The 26,544-nt window shown below is 48.7% G+C and overlaps 1 protein-coding gene across 4 annotated transcripts in view; it reads right to left on the reverse strand.

The window, feature by feature from the left end:
• Nucleotides 1-15,878, reverse strand: part of ARIH2 (ariadne RBR E3 ubiquitin protein ligase 2) — a 39,606-nt gene extending 23,728 nt beyond the window's left edge. Inside the window, exons 1-2 of one of the 4 annotated variants that reach the window (XM_088454009.1) lie at nucleotides 15,750-15,878; nucleotides 7,376-7,735 (exon numbers count right to left, since the gene is read on the reverse strand). In XM_088454009.1, coding sequence (XP_088310135.1) covers nucleotides 7,376-7,627 — 252 coding nt within the window. In that variant the 5' untranslated portion in view covers nucleotides 7,628-7,735; nucleotides 15,750-15,878. Of the gene's footprint in view, nucleotides 1-7,375; nucleotides 7,736-15,567; nucleotides 15,596-15,669 lie in introns of those variants that run through there. The other 3 variants (XM_088454008.1, XM_088454010.1, XM_088454011.1) reach the window with 3 other exon arrangements.
• Nucleotides 15,879-26,544: the final 10,666 nt, after the last annotated feature.

Raw genomic sequence — 26,544 nt, forward strand, 5'->3', positions numbered from 1 at the left:
ACTCTGAGTCACTGGCTCCAATCCCCCTATATAATTCAGTATACACGCTTCCGCCACCTACATCTCCAACCGCATCTTAGTACATACTCCTTTCTCCAATTATCGCCTTGCCTCGTACCGATTTTCTCCCCCTACTCCTATATCTCAGACCTCATCTCAGGACATATTCCTTTCTCCGATTATCGCCTTGCCTCGTACCGATTATCTCCCCCTACTCCTATATCTCAGACCTCATCTCAGGACATATTCCTTTCTCCGATTATCGCCTTGCCTCGTACCGATTATCTCCCCCTACTCCTATATCTCAGTACATACTCCTTTCTCAGATTAATCGCCTCGCCCCGTACTGATGGGATGCCATCAGGAAACCGGCTGTCTTCATCCCGACAGCCGGCTTCCCGACTGCTTTATCCTGGCGAGGGTTAAATGACAGGCGTCTATATCTAGGGGTAGGCACCCACCCCGGGGGGGGGACGGGGGGACGACGACTTAGGGTTAGGCACTTACAGGGGGGATTAGGTTTAGACACTTGGTGGGGGGGGGAGGTTAGAGTTAGGCACCCCTAAGGAGGGTTAGGTTAGTTTGTACTTACCTGCGGACGATCAGGATTTCCAGCGCTGTCAAGCTTCGGGATCTCTGCTTCTGTCGGCCGGCAGCTCCCAGGATTTGAACTGCCGGCCAGAGGGAAGGCGGTATTTCATACCGATTCCATACTGATTATGTCCCCCTAGTCCTATATCTCAGGCCTCATCTCAGTACATACTCCTTTCTCCGATTATCACCTTGCCTCGTATAGATTATCTCCCCCATTTCCTACATCACAAACCTCAATTCAATCCACACTTCCGCACTGCTCTTCCTCGTCTGGCCTCTACACAGATTACCTCCTCCCAATCCTGCATGCAAGACTTTTTCCGTGCTGCTCTCCTCCTCTGGAACGCACTCCCTGCACTATCAGACTGTCTACTAGCCTGCAGGCATCCAAACGTGTCCGGAATGCATACCTGTTCATTAAAGCCCACCGGCCCTAATCACACTCTTAACTTCCAACTCTCTGTTCTCCTTCCACATCACTTCTTACACCAATTCACTCCCCTAGTCTGTAAGAGCTCACAAGCAGGGCCCTCCAGCCTATTGGTCCACACCTTGCGCTATCCTTGTCCCAGCCAACCCGATCCTTGCCGTCTGGACTACCAGGGCACTGGCTCATCGAGTCCTGTTGTTAATAATGGTCTCTCACTTAGGAGCCTCCACTCATTAAGCTGAATGGGCCCATTGTGGAAACACTACTTTCTGTAAGTAGGTGCAAAGGACCTTCCATGTAGGGAAAATACCGCTTACTTGTACCTGTAGCATTCTAGACAAAACTTTATTTTACAGAGCTGCTCATTTACATAACAAGTGCGGACATATTAATTCTTTAATACATTTTACTTGTAGCGCCCAAATAATGAGCAACTTTACTCTAACACTCAGATTTAGAGTTGAGTTAAGGCAAGAATCCCTCCTCTAAAATCAGTGTACGGAGTTTACGTTTACTCCCCTGCAATGGAACGTGTTATTCCTAAGTAGAATTTCTAGCTGGATTCACTTAAAAAAAAAAAAAAAAAAAACACCCCCCACCCCTTCACCCTTAGGTAGAAGCGCACAGCATAGCAGAAGTCCCTGTTTCTTGTCAGGCAACAGTGTTGCAAATTAGGACAATGAGCATCTGTGGGAATCCTGCAGCAAAAATGTGGCTCTGATACAGGGTGTCAGTGTGACTACGATACAGTCAAGGGTCAGGTTTTTGCCATCTGTGGTACAAGGGTTCTAGGACTAGACAAAGGGGTCTAGTTACTAAGCAGTGTTAGGAGACAGAGTGGAAAGTGATAAGGTGCCAGCCAATCAGCTCCCAACTATCATGTTTCAAACACAACCCGTGAAATGACAGTTGGGAGCTGATTGGCTGGCACTTTATCACATTTCACTGTCTCCTAACACTGCTTAGTTAATAGACCCCAAAGACTGATGAGCAAGACAGATCCACAGACATGCAGAGATGGTCTTATCAGCCATCAGACTTCACATTAACCCTTTAAAAGCTCTAAAGTAACATTTACATTAAGCAGGACAGATGTGTTCTCACGCGTTGGCTGCAGTCGCGTCAAAAAGCCCCTCTCGGCACGCCAGTCCCGTGAGCGCCCCGGGCATCTGGTTCACATCTGTTTGCTGAAAATGCGTTTTAGTGGCAATGTGAAGCGACTAGGACACACCAGGACTATGCGGATTATATGCGACACTTGTATATCCGTGTGCGACTGAGTCTCTGAACCAGCACACAAAATGCTACGATTCAGCTTTTTCCCACGCCAAGTTCCATTTACAAACTCAGCCGCACAAAGATATAAAAGGGTCACGTATAAAATTAATCAGCACAGTCTCCTGGTGCGTCCTAGCTGCATCCCATTGCAAACAGCACATCTGAGCCTCCCAGGCAATATTGTAGCTTTTAGTAAAACTTTTAAAAGGGAAAATGAAGGAGCCAATAGCAGCGGTGGCCACGAGCGGTCAACATATTCCCTGGTAACGTGCAGCCATAAGCCTCAGATTTTCCTTCACAGCCCATAGAGATGCGATGTTGCTCTTTTTTTTTTTCTGTTCAAGCGTCAACCCCAAGGCTGGGTACACACTATACGATATATAGGACGCTGTATAGTGTGTACTCCCAATTCATAATGGACTGATCGCATCTCTCCATCGGGTGGGTTCAGGGCAGATGGGACGATGCGATGTACAATACGGTGTACTAACATTACATTTGTTAGGCCAAGAAAGATTGCCCCCTCTGGGAGGTAATCAGAACAATGCACTGTTAGGGGTCGATTTGATCAGTCATGAGTCAGGTCACGCAGCAAGCAGATGCGCGAATATACCGCACTTACGGTAGCCCAGAAATCACATGTGTGTTTGGATCCCCCATAGGTCTGTGTACCAAAATACCTGATCTTGGGGAGGAGATGTAGTTATGAGACAGACGGCCGCGATGCTGCCGGTCTCAGTACAGACAGTGAAATCCCGTCAAGGGACTTAAGATAGGTGACGCCTATCTTAATACTGATGCCGGAACACTGAAGGACGCGTGCCCGAACGAAGCAAGTTTGGAGCGCCCTCAGCGTTAGCTGCGGGGGTGGGGTGGTTTGGTTGGTTTAGGGAGTGTAGGTTGGGGGGGGGGGGGGGGGGGGCGTTAGTGCCTATCCCTGAGGGGGGCTAGGTTTAGGCACGAAGGAAGGAGCGTTCAGTTTAGGCACCGACTGGAGGGGTTAGGCTACAAGCAGGGAAGGTCAGGGGGGAGGGTGATACTTGATACTAGCTACACCTTAACATATGAGAGAACGTCACAAGCAAAAACACTGCAGCTATACAAAGAGATTCATGGAATAATGTCATTCCTCCACATACACATACTGCAGAGGATGGGAGTTTTATTCATTTTCATTTTACAAAACAAACAGAAGCAAAATCATAGCACCAATGATTTGGGTTATGGGCACTTACAAGTCACTTTAGTTACGTCCCAGAAATGTAAATACTTAGGCCCTGATTCAGAGACGGACACTCTGAAAGAGCACTCGCTCTGAATCTGGGCGTTTTTTTTTTTTTTCTTTGTGCGGCCTCCTGGCTGCTCACATAGCTGCCCACCCACAGCTATTGCGAGCGACCAGGTTGATGGTCAAGACCATCACGACCATCGGGCTTGTGACGAGACCCTTGTGGTTGGGTCTCGTGGCCGCAAGCCCCAGAGAGCTTCTGGCTCTAATACAGCCGGAAGCTCTCCCACTGACATCACTGGTGATGTCAGTGGGGCCGCCCCCAAACGGCAGGCGTTCCTTCGGGAACGTCTTTGTTTGGCCAGCCACGCCTACCAAACGGTGCGAGCTGTCAATCACCATCGACAGCTCGCCCCCTTTGGTGCGAGACCCGGAGCGACGGAGCACCCGTCGCTAGCCGGGTCTTCGGCATGCGCACACAGAGCCGGCTCCGTCGTGCGCATGCCCAGTGGGCAAACATCGACCCGGTTGCGAGCGCTCAGCGCTTGCGACCGGGTCTGAATCAGGCCCTTAGTTCCTTGTCGTTTATATACAAAACATTTCTCCACTTTCATAATCCTCCTCATACACTCAGGGAGACGGAGAGAAGTTTACAGAGTGTTTATATTCTTCTAATGCATGTCCAAACAGCGTGTATAGCACCCCTATGCACAGTCATTATGGTGTAAGAGGGGGTAATATGCAGGGGATAGAAACTTTTTACTTTGCAAATATATTTATAAGACGTTTGTGATCTCAACAAAGGATGAACTGTGAGGTCCTAGCTGTTTTGATTTTGTCATTATTTCTAACCAGAGATCTAAAGGTATCTAACACAAGGCCATGATTATACAGAGGTCTGTCATGGTACAGTCCCATTCACATACACTGGTGGGTGCTATAGGGAGCCTTATAGCAGCACAATAACAATTTTAGTGGTCCTTTAAGAATAACCTTGAGCGTCAAGGAAAACTTAACGTAATTACAGATGGCTACTAAAACTACAGCGCTCCTGGTTTGCTCAACCTCTGGTGCCAGGCAAACCTTTCCAAGTCACTCCTGCAGGGGGTCTCCCCTAATGTAGGGTACATGAGGAGAGAGATGCCCATCTAGCAGACACACTTTCCTCTAGCACATGGGTAGGCAACGTGTGGCACTCCAGCTGCCGTGGAACTGTCCTGTCACAGTTTTGCTGTTAGGTCAAGTGTAGGAGGGAATGCTGGTATGTGTAGTTCCACCACATCTGGAGTGTCACACGTTGCCTACCACTAAACTAGTAGAACAGGAGATACAGAAGCGCCAGTCTCAAGAGTTTACATTCCATCCAACACCGGTGTTTCCTCCTGCAGGTGGCAGTGTAACAATGTATGTACCCACTCCGGGATAGGATCCTAAAGTGATTATATGCAGGTACTGGATCACACAGGTCTAGGCGAATGCCGAAACTGCGACAATCTGCCAGCTTCCTTCTAATGGGAATCTGCTCAGAACTATTTTCCCATGGTCTGGAATAGCTTTTAGCTACACAGTTTTAGAATAGAGTGATGGACATTTATGAAAAATATTCTGCAATTGCCCAGATGTTACCATTTTCTAAACTGGCCTAGAAGAATAAAATGTCCAATTGGATTGGCTTTACTTAGTGTTCAATCTAGCACCCTGCATCTGTCACAACCCGTGCAGTTCCTCTTTCCTGCCTGGGGTGTCGCTCTCTGCTCTGGTGCTTCTAGCACACTCAGTTGATGCAACAAACGTCTGACATACAGATGTGTGCTAGGAGCACCAGAGCAGAGAGCAACAGCCCAGGCAGGAAAGTGGAACTGTGCGGGTTGCGACAGGTGCTAGAATGAAGCCCATTTACTACACAGTTACCAGGACTTTACGCTCTAACCATGATAAACGAGCAGAACCCCAGAGGTGACATTACTACAGGACGACACCTGGGCCACATTTGGCTGGACCTCGATTTACAGAGACCACTACAGGATAACCTTCCAGCTCTGCATCAGGGTTTTCTTCCACTAAAGATAGACAATGTCTGTCTAAAGAGACCCCACATGGTAGACAGTCTATAGAACGACGCACACAAATGCGACAGACGAAGATGGACAGGTACAAAACGGTCGACAGGGTCAAAAGGTCGACACCGAAATGGTCGAAATGTTTTTTTTTCTAACCCTAATCTTCACCCTAACCCTCCCCTTGGTGCCTAACCCTCCAGGAAGGGACTAATCCTAAAAAAAAAAACATACAACAGTGTTGACCATTACAGTGTCAAACTTTTGACCGTCAACTTTTTGTACCAGTCTATTTTCATCCATGTTGACCTTGTGTGCCGACCTATTGACCCGTCTACCATTGGGTGACTATCTAGACATTGTCAACCTTTTTTATATGATCTATTGACTGGAACCCCCTCCTGTTTCCTATACAACGTAAGCCAGCGGAGCAGGGCCCTCCTAGTATGCTTGTTATTACTCAGTCTTATTTTATTACCATGTTTTATCTCAAATGTAGGTGTCAATTTAATCAGCGCGCTTGGCCGGGGACAGGCTGTCCCAGAACTACTCATCGTCACCAGCCAACAATGCTAGATTTTGTTTCTTACATCCCACTGAGGCTTACAGTAATATGCGCGGGATGTTTGGTGGAACATCGCCTCCAGTTAAATTGGCCGGAGAGAGTCGATGTATTTTATTTAGTTTTATTTTTAGAATTTACAACCATTACCTTCATCTTCTACTTAATCCCCTTTTTAACGTATAAAAACCACAAACCCATCCACTCATTGCTTCAGCGACCCTAAAGTGCACATGGCACCCTCACAGACAAGAGGTTACCCCTCTCTGCTATTACACATAAGGAGCTCTTAGCCATGCAGGGACACAATAGCCAATGCCCCCTTCCCACACCACACACAATCCCCGTCTTTCCTGTACACACTCATGTGATTTGCCGCTAGTCTCTTTGGGAAAACCTCAAGTTCCCTTCCCCAGTGCTATATAAACATAGGGTTTGCAAGATCTTCCTGTACTGTTCTCTAACACAAAAACCCCAAAGCAGTTTAGCACACCTGTTTATTAATATATGTAAATAGCTTTTGATGGGCATCAGCCAAAGCCAACACCTTTTGGCACTCCTGAGGTCCATTTATCCAGTGTGTTCTTGTCTAACCACAGACTTTACTAATTGAAGCAATCAAATTCAGTTTAGAAAAAGGCACTGTGTTCCCAAACTAAAGTCTCAATTTAGCGGTCAAAGGTGGGGGGGTGTTTCAATTCTGCAGGAAGCACCAGACATGCGCACAAATCAACCAATTACGGTTATGCGGTCATTGCAAGTTTTCCCTCTATGGAAACTTGCAATCCTGGCAGGACGCAATGCGCCACTTCCAGAACTGCACGTTGCTTCAATTAAACTGAATTAGTGGAGGCTCTTTAAGCAAGTTACGATAAGGCAATGATGCATGACATATCACACCATGGCTGTTACCATTGCTTCACTGTAGACGTCAAGTGATTATTAGCGCAAGTCATATAACTTCAAGATAGAGAAACGGTGACCAAGCTTTGACTGACATAATTGGTGTAAAACTAAAGACCAGCCCTGACACATTATGTACCCCTCACATACAGCGCACAGCATTTTCTAGGCTGAATCTATACCGATAAAAAGGAATATGAAGCCCAGTCATTCACTTGTGACACTGGGGCAATGGCCGCGTCACACCTGCCAGGGTTCCTGCAAGACTAGATGACAGAGCTCACGAAATATACATCCAACCGGCTCCATAAATCGCGTCTCACCTTCACCAAGGATGCCAAGCTTGCCATCTGCTCGTTGAGCGCACTCTCCGATTCCCTGTAGGTGAGGCAGGTAAACTGATACTCCTCTGGGTCAAACGAGTCTGCTCCTTGCTGCTCCACATCATTAGCGACCCCGATGTAATAATCTTCTATGTCGCCTGGTTCGTCATCTTCCTCATCCTCATCCTCCTCACAATTAGGGTCATAGTCCTCATTGCTGTCTGAGCCTTGACTGTTCATATCTACAGACATTTTACCATCGGGGTGGGGGAGGTCACTAGTACAGCTACAAAATCCTGTGCATGCCCCCTTCACATCAGGACGAGCTGCTGCTGTCTGGCACCCATTTGCTTCTGTATCCTGGGGATAAAAGGAGGAGAAACATGAGTAACACCAGGAGAACACAGCAGAGGTTAAAGCGTAGGAGGTAGAATGATAAGCTCCCTGTTGGTCACTGTTAGAATGAATGACCAGGGCATTTATCGAGTAATAGGATTGTCAGATAGACCAAACAGGCCACTGATCTCTGTGCGAGCAGATAACATCCAATCCTGACTGATGTATAAGATATTAATCACCGGTAGTAGAAAACATTTGGACCCAATTCTGAGTTGCATGCAAGTCCGACTATGAATGAATCTTGCCAGAGCATGCACACGCAACTTAGAGTAGTTATAGGCAATACAGAGTTGTAGAAGTTTGCATGTGGGGTTGGGTACGGGTTGCCAGAACTCTAGATCCCGGCGGTCAGAATCCCAACGCCGGCAACCAGACAGGGTAAGGATACAGATACCTGTCCGGTCAGTATACTAACCCTTCCCCTCTCTCCCCTATGCCTAAACCTAACCTCCCCCTCCCCACACCCTAACCCTCCCCCTTAGTGCTTAACCCCTAAACCTAACCCTTCTACTTAAGTTCGGGATCTGGCAGTCAGGATGCCTGCGCCAGCATTCTGGATTCCGGCAAAGGCATTCTGAACGCCAGAATCCCCGCAGTCAGGATTATGACCGCATCCTGAAGGGTGTGTTGGTGGAACTGCGAGTTATTTAGTTACCTGCATGCAGAGATCAGTCTAATGTCGGACAAATATCTTGCACCAAGGAAAGGACTGGTGCCAATGGGTGCTGAGAATGATGGCGGCTACTTTCACAAGCAGATGGATAGGGGCAGTGCAGTGGCATAGATGTGTCCGATCCTGAATACAGGGGGATATTCGCATTTATTTCAGAGCATGGAAATTTACGAGCAACTGTGATAATTCAAGTGGAGAAAGTGAGAAGTGTACAGACGGCCGCTGGTTTGCAGCCATCTCCTCCGACGGGCTCACTGGTGAAGCAGTTTGTGGCTTTGGTACATGGACAGCATTTTCCCTATATATTATTGCTGCTCTGCAGATAGGTATAAACTAAATATGGGTGCAGGTGTGCGCCCCCTGGACTTATTATAAATACACCCCTGATACACATCCTAAGAATGCCCAATTACATTTTGAATTTGTCTAATTACAGGTTAGACCAGTGTTGGCTAACCTTGACACTCCAGCTGTTGTGGAACTATATATCCCAGCATGCCCTGCCACAGTTTTAGCATGCCCTAATAGCAAAACTGTAGCAGTGCATGCTGGGTTATGTAGTTCCATAACAGCTTGAGTGTCAAGGTTAGCCAACACTGGGTTAGACTGATTTCCAATGTAATACACACACACACACATTAAAAATTTGCTCTTCCCAGAATTTTTTTTGGCACATTTAGAATGACATGATTTTTCTCAGTACATGAATCGATCCTTCCTCCAACAGGATCATACAGCTTGCCGGATATTATGAACAATTGGAGAAGGCCTTATTGCATTATATGCCCCATCTCAAGCCTTCCCTGGCACATACATGTTTGCCCCAAAAGCTGCAAATCAGTGGGGATTCAATGTTTTTTTTGGGAATAGTCAACCTGTTTAGTGTCATGATCGGGGGAGTTGATGTATTCTTAGGAATGAGAAACTTCTGAACAATTGGGTGTCCCCAGGCATGGAATCCCCTTATACTACTACTTAGGGACGTATTCAATTAGAAGCGAAAAGTCAGTTTCGGCGATTTCACTTGTCCCCGTATTCAATTAGTCCGACTTTTTGCCGGTGCGAAAAGTCAATGCATCAGAACCGGCGAAAAAGTACCTATGAATAGGTGGCGAGAAAAAGTGAAGAATGGAGGTTTTGAGGTGCAGACTTCCCAAAACTACCCTGCAGCCCTTGGACAGGTCCCTAAAGGTAATGAGTGTCAAAATTGTTTAAAAAGTACCTTTAGACACCCCAAAAACGTAAGTTCGTTTTGGGGGCAAAAAAACAAAACAAAGCTGGGGGACAAACTTAAACTAGCAAAATAGACTCCAGGGGGGTCCCCAAGTATGCCCCAGGTGATTGCAGGTGTTTTTTTTAAGTTTTTAAAAAACTTCACATTAGCAACTTCAACATATGCTAATACTCATTTTCATGTACCCCAAATTTGATGGGACATCTTATTTTAACAAAAAAACTCCTCAATGCTATTCTTCACCACCTTCTTAAAATGGCAAAACAGCACCTATTGAGACAGTTTAAAGACCCCACATACCTTTAGGAGGGCTATTCGGGGGTACCCATAGTGAACCAACATGTCAGAGCATCTTTTAGGGAGTGACAGGCTAATTTCCCCAAAACCAACAGAACTTTTTGGTAATTTCCGTTCTGCCAGGTCCTGTTTTCGTCGATTTGTAATATGAATACGGGGATAAGCCGGGACGAGTGCGGTACTTTTTCACACCCAAAACCAGCGATGACGGCGAAAAGTCCGGCAATTGACTTTTCGCTCCAAATTAAATATGGGCCTTAAGGAGCATTCACAAAGCAAAAAAGCTCTGTTAATTAGAATGGGCCTTGGTAAGTCTGCAGGGAAGGTTACTACTACACCAGTGTTCTCCCCAAGGTGGCATCAAGAAGTAGCTGGGTGGGGGCCTTAATAATAGCAATGATAAAAGGTTTTATACCATGACCTTATAATTATTTAAACTTGAAATAACATTTTATATATTAAATCTCCTTTTCTTATTAGAAGCCCAGTCGTCTGACTATGAAAAAGCTGCAAAGTCTGTAGGATCTGGTCCTTATTACACAGCTCCCAGATACTGTCCCCACTTGCAGGCTCCCAATGTGCCGGGTGGTGCACCCGCAAAAAAACAGCCTGGGGAGAACACTGTATACATATTAGTTTTAGCAAATAGCGGCAGATCTCACCAATAAGAACCTAAGGCCCTCATTCAGAGCCGTACGCTCTAAGCAGAGCGCACGCTCTGAATGAGGGCCGGGCTCCATGAAAATGGAGCGTCCTCCTGGACGCTCGTATAGCTGTGGGTCACCACCCACAGGCTATACGAGCGTGCATTGTGATGGCCGCGATGGTCGTGACCATCGCGACCATCGAAATTGCGAGCCGGAGCCTGCGGTTGAGGTTTTCAACCGCAAGCTCTGGAGTGATTTTGGCTCTATCAGAGCCAAAATCACTCCCACTGACATCACTAGTGTTTGCCCCAAAAGCTGCAAATCAGTGGGGATTCAATGTTTTTTTTGGGAATAGTCAACCTGTTTAGTGTCATGATCGGGGGAGTTGATGTATTCTTAGGAATGAGAAACTTCTGAACAATTGGGTGTCCCCAGGCATGGAATCCCCTTATACTACTACTTAGGGACGTATTCAATTAGAAGCGAAAAACTGTTGTTGCTTCTACAGAGCAGCGGGACCATGGGAGTTGTATAGTGCTAGCACATTACCCTGCGCTTTACAATCAGGGCCTATGCCACAAAATGTTCTCATGTGACCGTTAACCTCGCCTCCGCTATAAATAAAAAGGTGCACAACTAATCAGAAATAAAGTTTAATATAACAGTAAGAGTACAGTACAGCCAACTAGGCAAGCGCATGGTTGTTACAGCTTTATTCACTGCAGCACAGAGTATTTCAGTGGGACATGTCAGCATTAAAGGAACAAGTACTAAAAACGCGTCGATTTAGAACAAGGGCGCAAACTTGAATTTAGTAAAGAGACGCCAAAGGCCCGTATTCAATTTGAAGCGTTAAGTCCGGATCCACGATAAGTTATCGCCTGTTTTGGTTTTACCCCGTATTCAATTTGAAAGACTTTCCGCCTCAATGCAATGTAATAGGCGATAAAGTATTGCCTATGAATGGCAGGCGGAAAAAAAGTGCAGAATTGGGGTTTTTGGGTGCAACGCTGCAGGAACCCCCGTGCAGCCTTCAGACAGTCCCCCAAAGGTAATCTGTGTAAAAAAAAAGTTTTTAAAAAAACTTAAGGACACTCCAAAAATTGACTTTGAAAAAGGGGGCGAAAAAAATGTTGGGTACAAACTTAAAAACTAGCGAACTTGACTCTGGGGGGCTCCCCAAGTATGCCCCAAGTGTTTTTTGGATTGTATGTGTTTGCGGCGGGTGGATTTTTCACGATTTTTTTCAACTTTAAGTATGCTGACCCCTATTTTCAAATATCCCAAATTTGCTGGGATAATTTATTTTCTGCAAAAAATACTACTAAATATTATTGTGCATCACGTATAGAAAAACGCTAATTAGCAGTTATTGAGCCCATTTAAAAACACCAAATACCTTCAGCGAGCCAAATCGGGGGGTACCATAGTGACCCCTCAAATGATGCTCTGACATGGGGGTTGTCAGGCTGATTTCCCCCAAAATGACAGTACTCTCCGCTTGTTACAGTATCGCCGGGTGCCGTTTACGCGTAATTTGAAATTGAATACGGGGTAAAGCCTGAACGGCTGCGATACTTAAACGCCTACAAAACAGGCGAAGTCAGCGTTAAGTCAAGGCCACGTTAACTTAACGCGGCTCGGCTCAAAGTCGGGTGCTGTAAGCTCCCACGAGCAGGGCCCTCTTCCTTCATGTGCTTTTCCGCCTCTGAGCGTTTTACTCTGTATATACTAGATCAAATGTATCTAAAATACATATGCAAATGATGGAATATGGTAATAGTCTTCCTGAGGAAGCCTATTTACATAGGTGAAACGCGTAGATGATCGTGAGAGGGGGAGAAGAAACGCTTGCAGTGCGTCATTGGTCCCCGAAGTTTGCCGGCAAACTACCTCCATCAACGGAGCTACCACCGGATTCAGTCTAGAACGGTGAGACTGTTCCATTTTTTCACTGACGATTCAGTATTATTGAAAGCGGACTACACCCCAGATGAGTTTATTCATTTGAAGACGATTACCATATTCCATCATTTGCATATGTATCTTAGATACATTTGATCTAGTATATACAGAGTAAAATGCTCAGAGGCGTATCTAATATACTCAATATATTTAGTATTGCACTGTCTCATGTTATATGTACCGGTATTTACCAGTTTTATGCTTAATAGGAATACAATTGTTTTATAAATTAAATTTCTTTTTATTATCACTTATTTTGTGAATTACATATACAGTTGATATGAGAAGCGCCAGAGGTTTTGTTTTTTATCTAACAATATATCCAGTGATCATTGTACTCTACAGTATGTACAGCAAGTCTATTCACAGTATAAAGTACCCTCGCACATATTGATTCAGTTATTTGGGCTAAAAAGCGAAATCCTTCGGAGGCCAATTATTGTGATCCGCAGATGATGATCAAACACCAGAAGGGTACAGTCAGCAGGCCGCCTCTCCTGCCAGCACTGAGCGACAACCCATTTAGGAGGCTGAGATTTATGGATGAATAGGGATCGGACACACTTACAATGCAGATGGCAATATTAGTACTGTGCAGACCACAAATCTTCATCACGCTGCATTTATAGGACTGATGCTTATTTCCAGTCACATATTGTAAATGCGTTTATAAGAGCGATATATTGATCACTACTTTTAGTGTAATACATGAGCAGATATTTACCTGCGCATAAGGAAATGACACTTTACAAGCAACGGTCTAACTGGGCCTGCTCTGCCACATAACGAATAATTCAACACCAGGCCCCTTACTTTGTCCTGGTAAACCCCCAATTCCCTGCTCCCATTCCAGTTATTCCCCTCGAAAAAACATGATCCTATGTCCCTCCTTTTTAGTCCCCGAAAACTATTATCCTGTCAGTCCTCATCAGTCGCTGAAAGCACAGGTCCAATGCAGTGGCAAGCGCAAGATTTTGACGGGCGATGGGGTGGTTTCCAAATCCTTGGTTACCGAACCAATGAAAAAACATCTAGCCACAAATAAATAGATACAGACAGACAGAGCTTACACAGGATTTAGGACCAATATGGTAATATATACCACTCAGCCTATGATGGGGTACACAAACACACTGACGACACAGACACACACCTCTATCACTTTGCAGTGCCCCTAGTAGTAGTTGCCCCCTTATGCAGTGCCACCAGTAGCAGTCGCCCCCTTATGCAGTGCCACCAGTAGCAGTCGCCCCCTTATGCAGTGCCACCAGTAGCAGTCGCCCCCTTATGCAGTGCCACCAGTAGCAGTCGCCCCCTTATGCAGTGCCACCAGTAGCAGTCGCCCCCTTATGCAGTGCCACCAGTAGCAGTCGCCCCCTTATGCAGTGCCCCCAGTAGCACCCCCCCATATGAGTGCCCCCAGTAGCACCCCCTCTACACAGTGCCCCCAGTAGCACCCCCTCTACACAGTGCCCCCAGTAGCACCCCCTCTACACAGTGCCCCCAGTAGCACCCCCTCTACACAGTGCCCCCAGTAGCACCCCCTCTACACAGTGCCCCCAGTAGCACCCCCTCTACACAGTGCCCCCAGTAGCACCCCCTCTACACAGTGCCCCCAGTAGCACCCCCTCTACACAGTGCCCCCAGTAGCACCCCCTCTACACAGTGCCCCCAGTAGCACCCCCTCTACACAGTGCCCCCAGTAGCACTCCCTCTACACAGTGCCCCCAGTAGCACTCCCTCTACACAGTGCCCCCAGTAGCACTCCCTCTACACAGTGCCCCCAGTAGCACTCCCTCTACACAGTGCCCCCAGTAGCACTCCCTCTACACAGTGCCCCCAGTAGCACTCCCTCTACACAGTGCCCCCAGTAGCACTCCCTCTACACAGTGCCCCCAGTAGCACTCCCTCTACACAGTGCCCCCAGTAGCACTCCCTCTACACAGTGCCCCCCCCACCCTATGCAGTGTCAGTGTCCGTTACATATACATGCAGCAGCCAATGAGAGAGTGTCTTTCATTGGCTTCAAAAAATAAACACACCGCCGCCGGGTACTACCCAATGCCCGGGTGTTTGTTAGTGCAAACCGCACTACAATTAGTGATCGGTGGGGGGGGAATTTCTGGCTACTCAGAAGCCCCCCCCCCCCCCTCCATGCGTGCCTGCCTGCAATGTCGGTTCCTGTTAGTGCTTAAAAACTGATTTCCTGTCCCTTCAGGTTAGTCCAATAAACCTTGATTCCCCTTCTCTCAAACACCTTTCAAGGCAAGTCCCAGAAATCCTTGATTCCCTGTACACTACCCCTTCAGGTTAGATTCTACCCCACTCCTCATATAACTATAGCTCCCATCCCTGAGCTCGCAGACTCCTTATACACCCACAGAGCTCCATCCCAGAGCTCACCGACTCATACACCCACAGGACCCTATCTCTGGAAGCGCCAGCTCCTTGCTTAACCCTGAGAATAACAGCGCCTCATACACCCATAACAACCCATCCCTGAGAGCACCAACTCCTCACGCACCCATAGCAACCCATCCCTGGAGTCACCTGCTCCTCAAACCCATAGCCCCCATCCCTGAGTGTACCAGTTCTGCATACACCATGGCACACCATACATTCATAGTACCCCATCCCTGGGAGCAACAATTCCTCATACATCCATAGCCCCATCATCCCTGGGGGCCCCAGCACCTCATATACCCATAGTCCCCAATTCCGGGAGGCACCAGCACCTCATACATCCATAGCACCCCATCCCTGGAGGCACCAGCACCTCATACATCCATAGCACCCCATCCCTGGAGACATCAGCTGCACAGTGATACAATGATATAATGGAGCCCTGGAATGTGCAAGCTACAAACCCTGTGATGCAGGGACACACAGCTCCCCCCATGTCTCCCTCCTGTGAATGTGATTCCCCCTCCCCCACTGGATCCCGATTTTTAATCTCTCTTTCACAAGTATACCTCACCCCTTAGATCTCCGCTCTGTGCAGGCCCAGATCCTTCCTCCTCTAACCCCAGCCAGCGCCGTCCGTGTAGCCGTACCCATGGTCCCAACGGTTCCTACTCACATGCACCCCTGTTGTTTATGCACCTCATGCGCATCAACCAGCCGCACCCCGACTCCCAGCCTCACCTAGCCGGGACCAACCTCCGTCCAACGCCCAGCTGCGCCGCAGGGTCCTGGAGGGAGGTGTCTCCAATCACCGCCGCAGCCGTTCTACCTCCACCGACTGCCCACACAGGAAGTGCTTCACTCTGCCTGACGTCACTTCCGCCGCCCAGGTGCTGGGCGGTGCGGGCGCTATGACAACGCACGATGGGCGGGACCTGCTTGGTCACATGGTGTGCTGCTACTGCTGAGCTCAGCAGCTACTGGTAAACTGTACCAGTCCCACTCCTTGCATGCCAGCCGTATGTTCTCTGGAGGCAGCATGTGGTAGGACTGCAAGTGTCAGCATGCCCTCCCAGTCAGAGGCAGCCATTAGGGCATGCTGAGACTTATAGTGCCTCTACCACTTTTGTATCAGTCTACATGTGCAGGCTGGTACCACAGTGGCAGAACATGCTGGTAAGGGGCAGCTGTCCCTTGTATTGCTACACTTCTTGGGTGCAGGGGCGTATCCATAATGGATGCAGGGTGTGCGGGGAACACGGACCCCTAGGTCCAGGGAGGCCCCGCACTGCACACCCTGCATCCATAGTATTACTTACCTCTCCGGAGTCCTACGTCGGCGCGGGGGTCCAGCACTGTAAAACGACTGGAAAATGGCTGCGGCGGCCATCTTCCCGTCGTTTGCGCATGCACAGTACAGGAAAAATGGCCGCCGCGGCCATTTTCCTGGTGACCTGTGCATTCATTATAGACTCTGGGCACACTCTAGTGCCCAGGGTCTATAACTCTGGCGCTGGCCACGCACAGCTTGGTGCGCTGCCGGCCGGAGAGGAGGGGGCCCGTGTCAGAGACTGAACACGGGCCCTCTTCTCTCTAGAAACGCCCTACTTGGGTGCTTTAGAGATTTGGTGTGTGTCTGGTTCTCAGGCCTTTATTCAGATTTGGACGAAAACGTAACGCTATATGCCTTGCATGTTTTGCGGCCTATGCAGAGTTGGTGGCATACGCAAGTTTGCGGCTGCGGCCCCCTCCCCTTCGCGTGTCTGGACCGTGAATGGAGACGTGGCTTTCTTTGAGTACTAAAAAAAATACTAAAAATCACAGTACACAATGCGTGCACATTTCATTTAACAGACGGATAGTACAAATAAGTAGCTTGGAGCTTCTGAATAGCGAAGTGAACCAGATGCAATTTTAATATTTATTTTTCCATCACAACACTTGTATGCAGGGTTCCCCTTCCCCATCTGGGTATTAATCATTTTAACTTGTGTAAAACGAGTGTTTGGTGCAGTGTAAAGTGACTGTTCCAGCAGTTTTGCTGATTTGGCATAAATGGGTGTGATTTTAAACATTTGCGAACATTTAGACACAGTCATAGTCAATGTGCAACTTACACTAAGGTGGGTAGCACCCGCAAGTCAACTCCAACCGGCTACGTTTGCAACCCACAGCGCTCCTACCCTCTTGCATGAGGGGTTTGCCGCTGCCGAAGGAGAGAAGGAGACAGTCCCAGCACCTCCGCAATGGATCTGTCAGGTGCAGGGACCGGAGCATGCACAAAAGAAGCTGTGACACTGTCAGAATGCGGCCTGGGATCATCCGCTGCCCACCTCCACGCCGGCGTCCTTGAGCTTAGGTGTTCAGTCTCCGGGGGTGGAAGTGAGTGGTGGCTGAGTATTCTCCCTGGGGTCTGCTAGGGCATTCGGTCTGTGCGTCCTGGTTCCCGTGGTGGCGGACATGGGCGCAGCCATGTTGGTCCATATCACCCGACTAGTCTCTCCCAATGGTAGTCCTGCGGTCACTCAGCGGATCCAATGACCTACTACCTAAGGGTATTTAGTCTGACTCCAGGAAGAGAAAGCTGCTGTTCAACTTCGTTTTCCCAGTGACTGTGATGCCAGTTTTTGTACCAGGCTCTAGGTTACTTTCATAGCAAATCCCACAGCTAGTACGTGTCTGGCTATTGGAGCCAGCTCGCATCTATATCACGTGCCATTCCGAGCATATCCGTGTCTGGATTCCTAGTGACTTACTTTTGTGTTACTTCAAGTTTCGCTTCAGATATTCCTCTTGTGTTTACCCAGCTCTGGTTCATTTACCAGTTTCCTGTGTCTTATCCTGTACCATTCCAAAGCACTAGTTTCAGTAGCTTTCCCTGCGTCTGGATTCATGAAGCACCTTCCTTTCCCCCACGACTGGATCTACAGTGAATAAGTTCACTAACCTGTGTCTGAGTTCCCTGCACAGTTATTTGTATTTCAAGACTGGATCTACAGAGTGCCTATACACTAACCTGCGTCTGAGTTCCCTGCACAGTTATTTGTATTTCGTGACTGGATCTACAGAGTGCCTATACACTAACCTGCGTCTGAGTTCCCTGCACAGTTATTTGTATTCCGTGACTGGATCTACAGATTGTCTATACACTATCCTGCGTCTGGGTTCACTGTACACCCGGTATCTCTCTGTATCTGGATTACTGAGCTTACATTACACTATCCTGCGTCCAGGTCTTCCGAGTTTCCCAAGGCATCCAGTATCTGATCTTCCCATACTAATTTTATACTAGTCTGTGCATGAATTTCCTGTGTCACTTCCTGGTGTAATCCTGCCTCTGAATCACCTGCAACATTTCATAGAGCATACCAGCGCATCATTCCACAGAATACATTGCATCCATTATCCTACATACTCCTGTCCGTTTTTTAACTCTAGGTTGCATACGCAGTCTTCCACTCATCTTATTAGTATCATCCCCTAGTCTCCTCGTCACTCCTAGGTACCTAACCAGAGGGAGTGACCTGCTCACTCGATGCGGCCAAATCCGAATAGGAGGGGTCACTGGTGATGACCACCGAATGGGTTAGACTCCGCGCCTCTGGTTAGGTCTAGCCAACACAGGGTTTGACCTTTATTGGTGACACTACTACTGTCACTCCTCTAGCTGTTTCCTATCCATCCTGACACCCCGGCTCCCTGTCCTCCACAGATGAATTCCTTATACCGGATAGTGACTGACACCACACATGCAGAAAACATGGCTTCTAGGGACTACATCAGCTGCAGCCCCTAGAAGCCAGGTAGGGTAGGCTTGCCCGAAAGGCAGAGGAGCAGCAAGCCCTGACTGGCAGTCCTAGGGAGAGAAAACACCTTCCAATGGGAAATCAGTGCCAATCACAGAGTGTAGCTAGTGCATTCACGGACTGCAACTGGCTGACTGAGGTGGCGGATTTTACTGGAGGAGGCTTGGGGGGGGGTGTGCAGACCCTTGGTAAAATCCACCACTGTTTGCAACCTTTCACTGGTCTTTATAGTTTCAATTCACAATGCCTTTACTGTACTTTAGCTGTGTCTTCAAACCACTGTGTCACGCTCAGAGGTTTTGTTTTTGTGAATTCGGCTTGGGATCAGAGAGAATGACAAAATGCGTGATGCTTGAAGACTCTGGTTATTTCAGGCGACTTGGGCTGAAATCGTCCGGATCTGTACTTGGACTGAACCGGACTGGATCCGGACTTGGACTTAATACGAATAGTACAGGTGATTTGCTGAACTGGGAGCAGCATCCACTGTAAGGGACTCAGGAACAGGTCTCTGAGGAGCACAGGCAGAGCTGTGGAAGACATTGCACTGGAAACCAGACTGTGAAGCAGGAAGTCTCTTTATATTACTGCCTGAGCACTGATTGGCTAACAGTGTCAGGTGTCCGCTGTAGTGAATGATTGGCGAAAGGGAACCAGGCGCTGAGTGGTGCATGGAATCATGTGACCGCTGTAGAGACAGAGACTGGAGGATCAGCGGTCAGCTGACTGAAAGTGTCATGGCGGCTCCCAGTCACCAGAGCACATGGAGAACGCCGGATCTGGTATCTCAGAGAAGACAACACTGCACACTAGAACCATGCAGGGAGAAAGATCAGCACTAAAGGACTGGAACAGTACATCCACATGATCTCTGCAGCTCAGGTCTAAAGGTGCCCATACGGTGCAATTTTTTACACGATTTGGCCGTTTTCGATCGATTGTAACGACCAATCATGTAAAAAGTGGGCTATTCCTGGACAATGCCGATGCGCGTCCCCGGCATCATGGATCAACTGAACCTGCAGTAAGATTTCAACCTATCTTGTACGACGTGACACACATGGGGCCTCATTCAGATCCGCTCGGGTCAATGGGGCACTGCGCACGCGTGAGCCCCGGAGCGAGTGAGAAATTCACTCGCTCCGGGGCTCGCTACAGAGGGGGCGGCTGTTGATGTTGATCAACAGCTCGCTCCGTTTTGTAGACGGGGAGGGAGGGTGGCTGGTCTAACGGAGGCGTTCCTGAAGGAACGCCTGCCGTTTGTGGGCGGCCCTACTGACATTACTCGTGATGTCAGTAGTGAGCTTCCTGCTCTATTTGAGCAGGAAGCTCACTTGGGCTTGCGGCAGACAGGACCCTACCACAAGGGTCTCGTCGCAAGCCCGATGGTCGCGATAATTGCGACCATCACCTGGCCGCTCGCAAAAGCTGTGGGTGGTTAGCTTAGCGAGCGGCCAGGAGGCCAAGTAAAAAAAAAAAAATCGGCTGCCCTGATTCAGAGCGAGCGCTCGCTTTTTGCGAGTGCCTCTGAATCAGGCCCATTATTTGCTGTTTTGGTTGCTGAACGATACGATGTCCCTGACCACTCCCCTCCTCCATTTTGTGACAGATGGCGTTGGAGAAGCAGATGCATCGTGAGGTTTGCTGCAAAGGATATATCGTTAATAGTTTGCAATCGTTTTACGACAGATCTAATTGTTTGTACAATCGTTCCATTGGCACAAATCGTAAAGAATTTCAAGGGAAATCGTAAACGAGATTGGATCGTTTACAAATCGCACCGTGTATGGGAACCTTAACTCATCAGCTCTCACAGACAGAGAGAGACTCACAGATGTGCAATCAGTTCAGAAATGAATCCAGGAGCTAGTAACACAGACATGCTGCAGCCTGCAGGCAATCTGGATATCCTGACCTGCAGAGCAGGTTGCAGAGGTAAGTCACAGGACAATTAGTAAAACATAAGTCGGAATCGTGACACACTGGCTGCATCTAAATGCCTATTCTGTTCCTCCGTCCCTGTCAAGTTGTGCACAGTCTCATGTCCGATCAGGGCTGCCATCAGGGGGGGGACTGTCGGGACTGGGGTCCTGGGCCCTGACAAGGATGGGGACCTGTCTGCAATCCAGCTGCCTGACCACTTTGTCGCCCATCCACATTCTTGCCTGCTGCCCATCGCGCGGTGTGATGCCATTACTTCACACACAGGGTCTCATAAATAAAAATAAAAACTTACTACACAGGCTGGTGTGCGGACGGCAGGTGGGCTGGATGGAGGGCGAGCAGTGGGCAGGGAAGTGGACAGAATTTTATTTTTCTATAGAGATCCGGCGTGTGACATTATGGCATCACACCGCGCCCCTGAAAGAGAGGAGCCGCGTCGCAGGGGGACTGGTGTAGGACTCTGAGCAACAAGAACAAGGTAAGTGTGGTGGCTGGCTGGGGCTGGAGAGACAGAATGGGGGCTGGATGTGGAGACACAGAAGGGGGGCTGGCTGGGGAGACACAGAAGAAGGTCTGGCTGGAAAAACAGAAGTGGGTTGATCGGTGAGATATAGAAGGGAGGCTAGCTGGGGAGACTCAGAAGGGGGACTGGCTTTGGAAGCAGAAAGGGGGCTAGGTGGGGAAACAGAAATGGGATGGCTGGAACTGGAGAGACACTGCATGGATGGTGTTGCAGAAACACTGGAGGGGGGCTGCCTATTAGCCCTGTGTCTGGCCTACTCCTAAAAAAAAGATGCGTAGTGCGACAAGACGCTTATGAGCACTTAAAATAAATTGCAAGTTGCGGAGGAAAAAAGCTGCATCTTGCACTTACATCTGACTCATGGATAAGGCTCTCACTGGCTAACCGTGTAAATACAAAATATATGTCATAATAGAACTTCAGTCAGTATACTTTCCCACCATTAGAGCTGAGGGCCTGATTCAGACCCGGATGCTATTTGCGTCCGCTCGCTGGCTAAAAGGGGCCGGCTACTTAAATCATGTGCTCGCACTGCGTCACGTAAAGCCGGCCGCTAAGTAATAGTGAGAGGCCGCACTATGCGCTCGCACCTGTATGAAGACGCCCATTTGCCACTCGCAACACACGTCATCTCCGGCAGTTGTAGGATTAATCGGGAACATCGAGAGCCATCGGAGCTGCTCGCAGTGCTTGTGGTAGCCTTTTCCCACCACAACATTGCCAGCAGTTCTGGCTAAAATACAACCCAGTCACGTGTGTAATGACGCTACTTTGCTAATTATGCACGCCCATTAAACGCCGTTCTGACGGTCGGGCACGCCTGTGTTCGCAAATCCACACCCCCTTTTTCAAGCACCTTCCCCTGTTACCACCCACAAACGGCACTATCTGTCAGTCAAAATAGCGGCCCGACTGCGTCCTACAGGCGAGCACTTTCCCATCGCAATGACTGGTTCGCGCACGCGCATTGCGACTCATACGCATGCGCAGGTTGCGAAAAATCGCTCAATGTGAGCACAGCATAGCGTCCGGGTCTGAATCAGGCCCAGGGTTCACAGTACAATGGGCCTATTGGAGAGTGGGTACTATGCTAGTTGGGGTAGCATATTTTGTATGACTTTGATCTGCATATGCCCAGGACAGTCGATGCACACACTGGATTTGTATGATCATGCTAGAGATGTATATTGGAATCCGATGATTAGCAACTATCCACGTTCCTGATCCAGTTTAAATATTTTTTCTATCAAATTGCAGGTTTTCGATGGTTGCCAGTCATCAAATGCAGCTTTCTGATACCCATCCGTTGGTTGACAGCTTCATATGCAGCTGCAGACCCCCCAAAGTGGTGTCCGCAGTTCAATTAATGAGCACATAGTAACCATTGATGGTTATATCATCGAATGGTTTTGATTAAATGACTTGTAGTCATCGTATAACTTAATTTGATGTCAGAAGAGGGGCCGTATTAACCCATGGCCGGGCCCCTAGGCTTTTAGGTATTTCTGGCCCCCAATCTTTCACCCCACTACAGCTCACAGCCTGACCCTGGTACGTTAGGTACTAGACCGCAGTACATAGCCCTATATCCATTTTAATGGTCTTCTGAAGAATTCTATGCACTATGCACTTACCAGTAGGCTGCGTCCGTCCTGGTGTGTGCTTTCTGGATTTTCAATCCAGTTGGCTTCACGCCTATCTTGGAGTATCCTTACTCTGCACTCGGTGGTGATTCTCTAGTGGACGGCTGGAATCCCCACAAGTCCTGCGGAATCTCATGTCCCTGCGTGTGCTGAGGTCTGGAGGAGAGAGATCTTCTTCCAGGTAGCAGCAGTGACAGTAGCTGTAATGGCAGTGGTCACATGTCTTCTCATGGAGGTGCAACAACCGTGATGCTAGTGCGCTATTGGTCCGCTGTCTCCTCCCCATTGTTTCAAAACTAACCTCAGCTGACTACGAGTGAGCCTTACAACCTTCCTGTGGGGCCCCTAGCCTTCAGCCTAGTCAGCCTTATGAATAATACGGCCCCGGTTGGAAGCCCGGCAACCATTCAATGCCGTTGTCCATCCCTAGATTCTGCCACTTACTCCTGCCTGCGTCTGAATGGGCGGAACTAACGTCATCCAAGTTACACAGGTGTGATTATATGCAGGCTGGGATTACGCATATACCTCTTGTGATTGGCACTTTGGGGGTCATTCAGGCACGGCCGCAAGCGCTGAGCGCTCGCAACCGGGTTGATGTACCCCCACTGGGCCTGCGCATGCGCGAGACCCGGCTAGCGATGGGTGCTCTGTCGCTAGGGGTCTCGCACCAAAGGGGGCGAGCTGTCGGTGTTGAGTGACAGCTCGCCCCGTTTGGGAGGCGGGCAGGGGGCGTGGCCGGCCAAACGGAGGCGTTCCCAAAGGAACACTTGCCGTTTGGGGGCGGCCCCACTGACATCAGCAGTGATGAAAGTGGGGAGCTTCCTGCTCGATCAGAGCAGGAAGCTCCCTGGAGCTTGCGAGTGCCGAGACCCAACCTTAGAGTCTCGTCGCAAGCCCCGATGGTCTTGACCATCGCGACCATCACCCTGGTCGGTCGCTAGAGCTGTGGGTGGTAACCCACATCTTAGCGATCGACCAAGAGGCGGCACTACAAGATGCTAGCAGCCGCCCTCATTCAGAGCGACCGCTTGCATCTAACGACCGCCTCTGAATGAGGTCCTTTGTCCTATCTTCCCTGCCACAGACAGGTGCTTTCCTCGTCGCTCATGCACAGATTATGCTTTTGTGAGCATAGGCGTAACTAACGTGGGTGCGGCTGCTGTGGGGCCCCCATACCTCTAGTTACGCCCCTGTTTGTGAGCACGTGTAAGCAACTTTTTATTTTCTCTGCGTACACAACATGGACAGTTGTTACTACAGTAATCAAGGATTGGTACATTCAATCAAGCACGGGATTTACCACTGGGTTTTAATTTCAGGGTTAAGTGCCCGGAGCTATTCAATAATTTCCCACAGTAATCCCGTGGCTAACACACACTAAGCCACAGTTGCCAGGTTAAGTGCCCAGAGCTATGCAATTACCGCCGACTAGCCCCGGAAGCACTAGTTAACGTGGATTTCTGGGCCTGATTCAGACCCGCTCGCGAGCGATATGCGGAGTCGGCTCCGTCGTGCGCATGCGAAAGACCCGGATAACGACGGGCAAACCGTCGCTCCGGGTCTCGTACCAAAGGTGGCATGCTGTCGATGTTGAGTGACAGCACGCCCCCTTTGGTGGGCGGGCCGGGGGGGTGGCTGCCTAAACGGAGGCGTTCCCATCGGAACGCCTACCATCTGGGGCCGGCCCCACTCACATCACAAGTGATGTCAGTGGGAGTGGTTTCGGCTCTGTTAGAGCCGAAAGCTCTCTGGGGCTTGCGGCAACGAGACCCTACCCCAAGGGTCTCGTCGCAAACCTGATGGTCGTGATGGTTTTGACCATCGCGACCATCATCATGGCCGCTCGCTATAGCTGTGGGTGGTCACCGACAGCTATGCAAGCTGCCAGGAGGCCGCTCTAAAAAACCAGAAGGGCGGCTCTGAATTAGCGAGCGCTCTGTCAGAGCGACCGGCTCTGAATCAGGGCCACTGTTCGCACCTCAGGAGGGTACAAGCAGATATCCGTGTTAAATGCAACCTCTGAGCTAGAGTTTGGCAATAATTAAACAGATTCGGGCACTTAACCCAGGAACTAACACCTTGCAGCAATTGAAATTGCCCATACATACTTCTCCTAAGTAATGTTTCTACATATGGATACTTTTTACATATTCGTACAGGATTTTCCTTTCACTTATATGGAAACGCACACACCAGAGTTTACAGTTCCCAACATAACATGATCACTGGGCACAAGACAGTTATAATCTATTTGAAATTTACTAAGGCCCGTATTGAATTTAGAGCGAAAAGTCCGAGGCCGGACTTTTCGCTGTCATCTGAGGTTTTGGGTGCGAAAAAAGTATCGCGTGTGTCTCCACTTATCCCCGTATTCAATTCCAAATCGGCGAAAACGGGACCCGGTGAGAATGAAATGAGCGAAAAGTGATGTAATTTTTGGGGAAATCAGTCTGACACCCCCCAAAGATGCTCTGACATGGGGGTTCACTATGATTACCCCTGATTAGCCCTGCTGAATGTATTTGGGGTCTTTGAATGGTCTCAATAGGCGCTATTTAGTGTCTTTGGGACAGTGGTGAAGAATAGCATTTAGCTTTTATTTTTTTTTTTAAATAAGTAGGGGGAGATGTATTAACGGCGACATCGCCGTTGCGGTACATCCCCCCCGACTTCGCGTACATACCGCGGTTCATTACCGCGGTATGTACCAAGGATTTCGCAAAGGACAGCTCTCTCGATGAGAGCTGTCCTTTGCGATGCTGCCGGGCAGAGGGACTTCCGGGTTGAACACCCAGAAGTCCTTCTGCGCATGCGCAGAAGGCCGCGGGCCGCGGGGGCTCATGGGAGGGATCCAATCGGATCCCTCCCAGCCCCGAGCGTCGCGCTAAGAAGCCCATAGGCTTCTATTGGGTAACGCCACCTGAAGGTGGCGTTACCTAGCGACGCAAAGCAGCAGAATGCGCTGCATTCTGCTGCTTAATACATACGGGGAATGCGGTAAAACCCCCGAAAACTGCATTTTCGGGGGTTTTACAGCATTTTGCCGTTAATACATCTCCCCCGTAGTTCCATAAAATTTGGGGTACATGAAAATGGGTGCAAGCAAATTTTAAAGTTGCTAAAGTTAAACATTAAAAAGCGCCAAAAACGCACCTTTGGCAAGCACCTGCAATCCCAAATACATCTCCCCCATACTACCAGACCCCCCCAAAAGCTATTTCACTCGTTTTTGATTTTGTACCCCCACTTTAATTTTTTTGCCCGCCCACTTTTTCAAAGTGCTTTTTTGGGGTGTCTTTTGAGGGGGGTTTTAGCATTTTTTTTAATGCAATTAGCGTCAAAGGGGGTGTAAAAAGTGTTTTGGGGAGTTGCCGCAGTTTTGCACCCCAAAACCCCAATTCTGCACCTTTTTCCGCCTGGTATCCATTTTTGAAACTTTTCCGCTGGTCACAAGGCGCAAACTTTTCGCACCAGTGAAAAGTCGGACAAATTGAATACGGGGATAAGTTGAATCAGCGAAAATGATGTCATGGGCGAAAAAGTTTTGCCGAAAACGGCTTTTCGCTCAAAATTGAATAGGGCCCTAAATCACACAGTACACATAATAAAATGGATGACAGAGCCAGTAACCT

Source organism: Taudactylus pleione, unplaced genomic scaffold, assembly GCF_031769625.1.
Source record: "Taudactylus pleione unplaced genomic scaffold, aTauple2 ptg000607l, whole genome shotgun sequence".
NCBI lineage: Eukaryota > Metazoa > Chordata > Amphibia > Anura > Myobatrachidae > Taudactylus > Taudactylus pleione.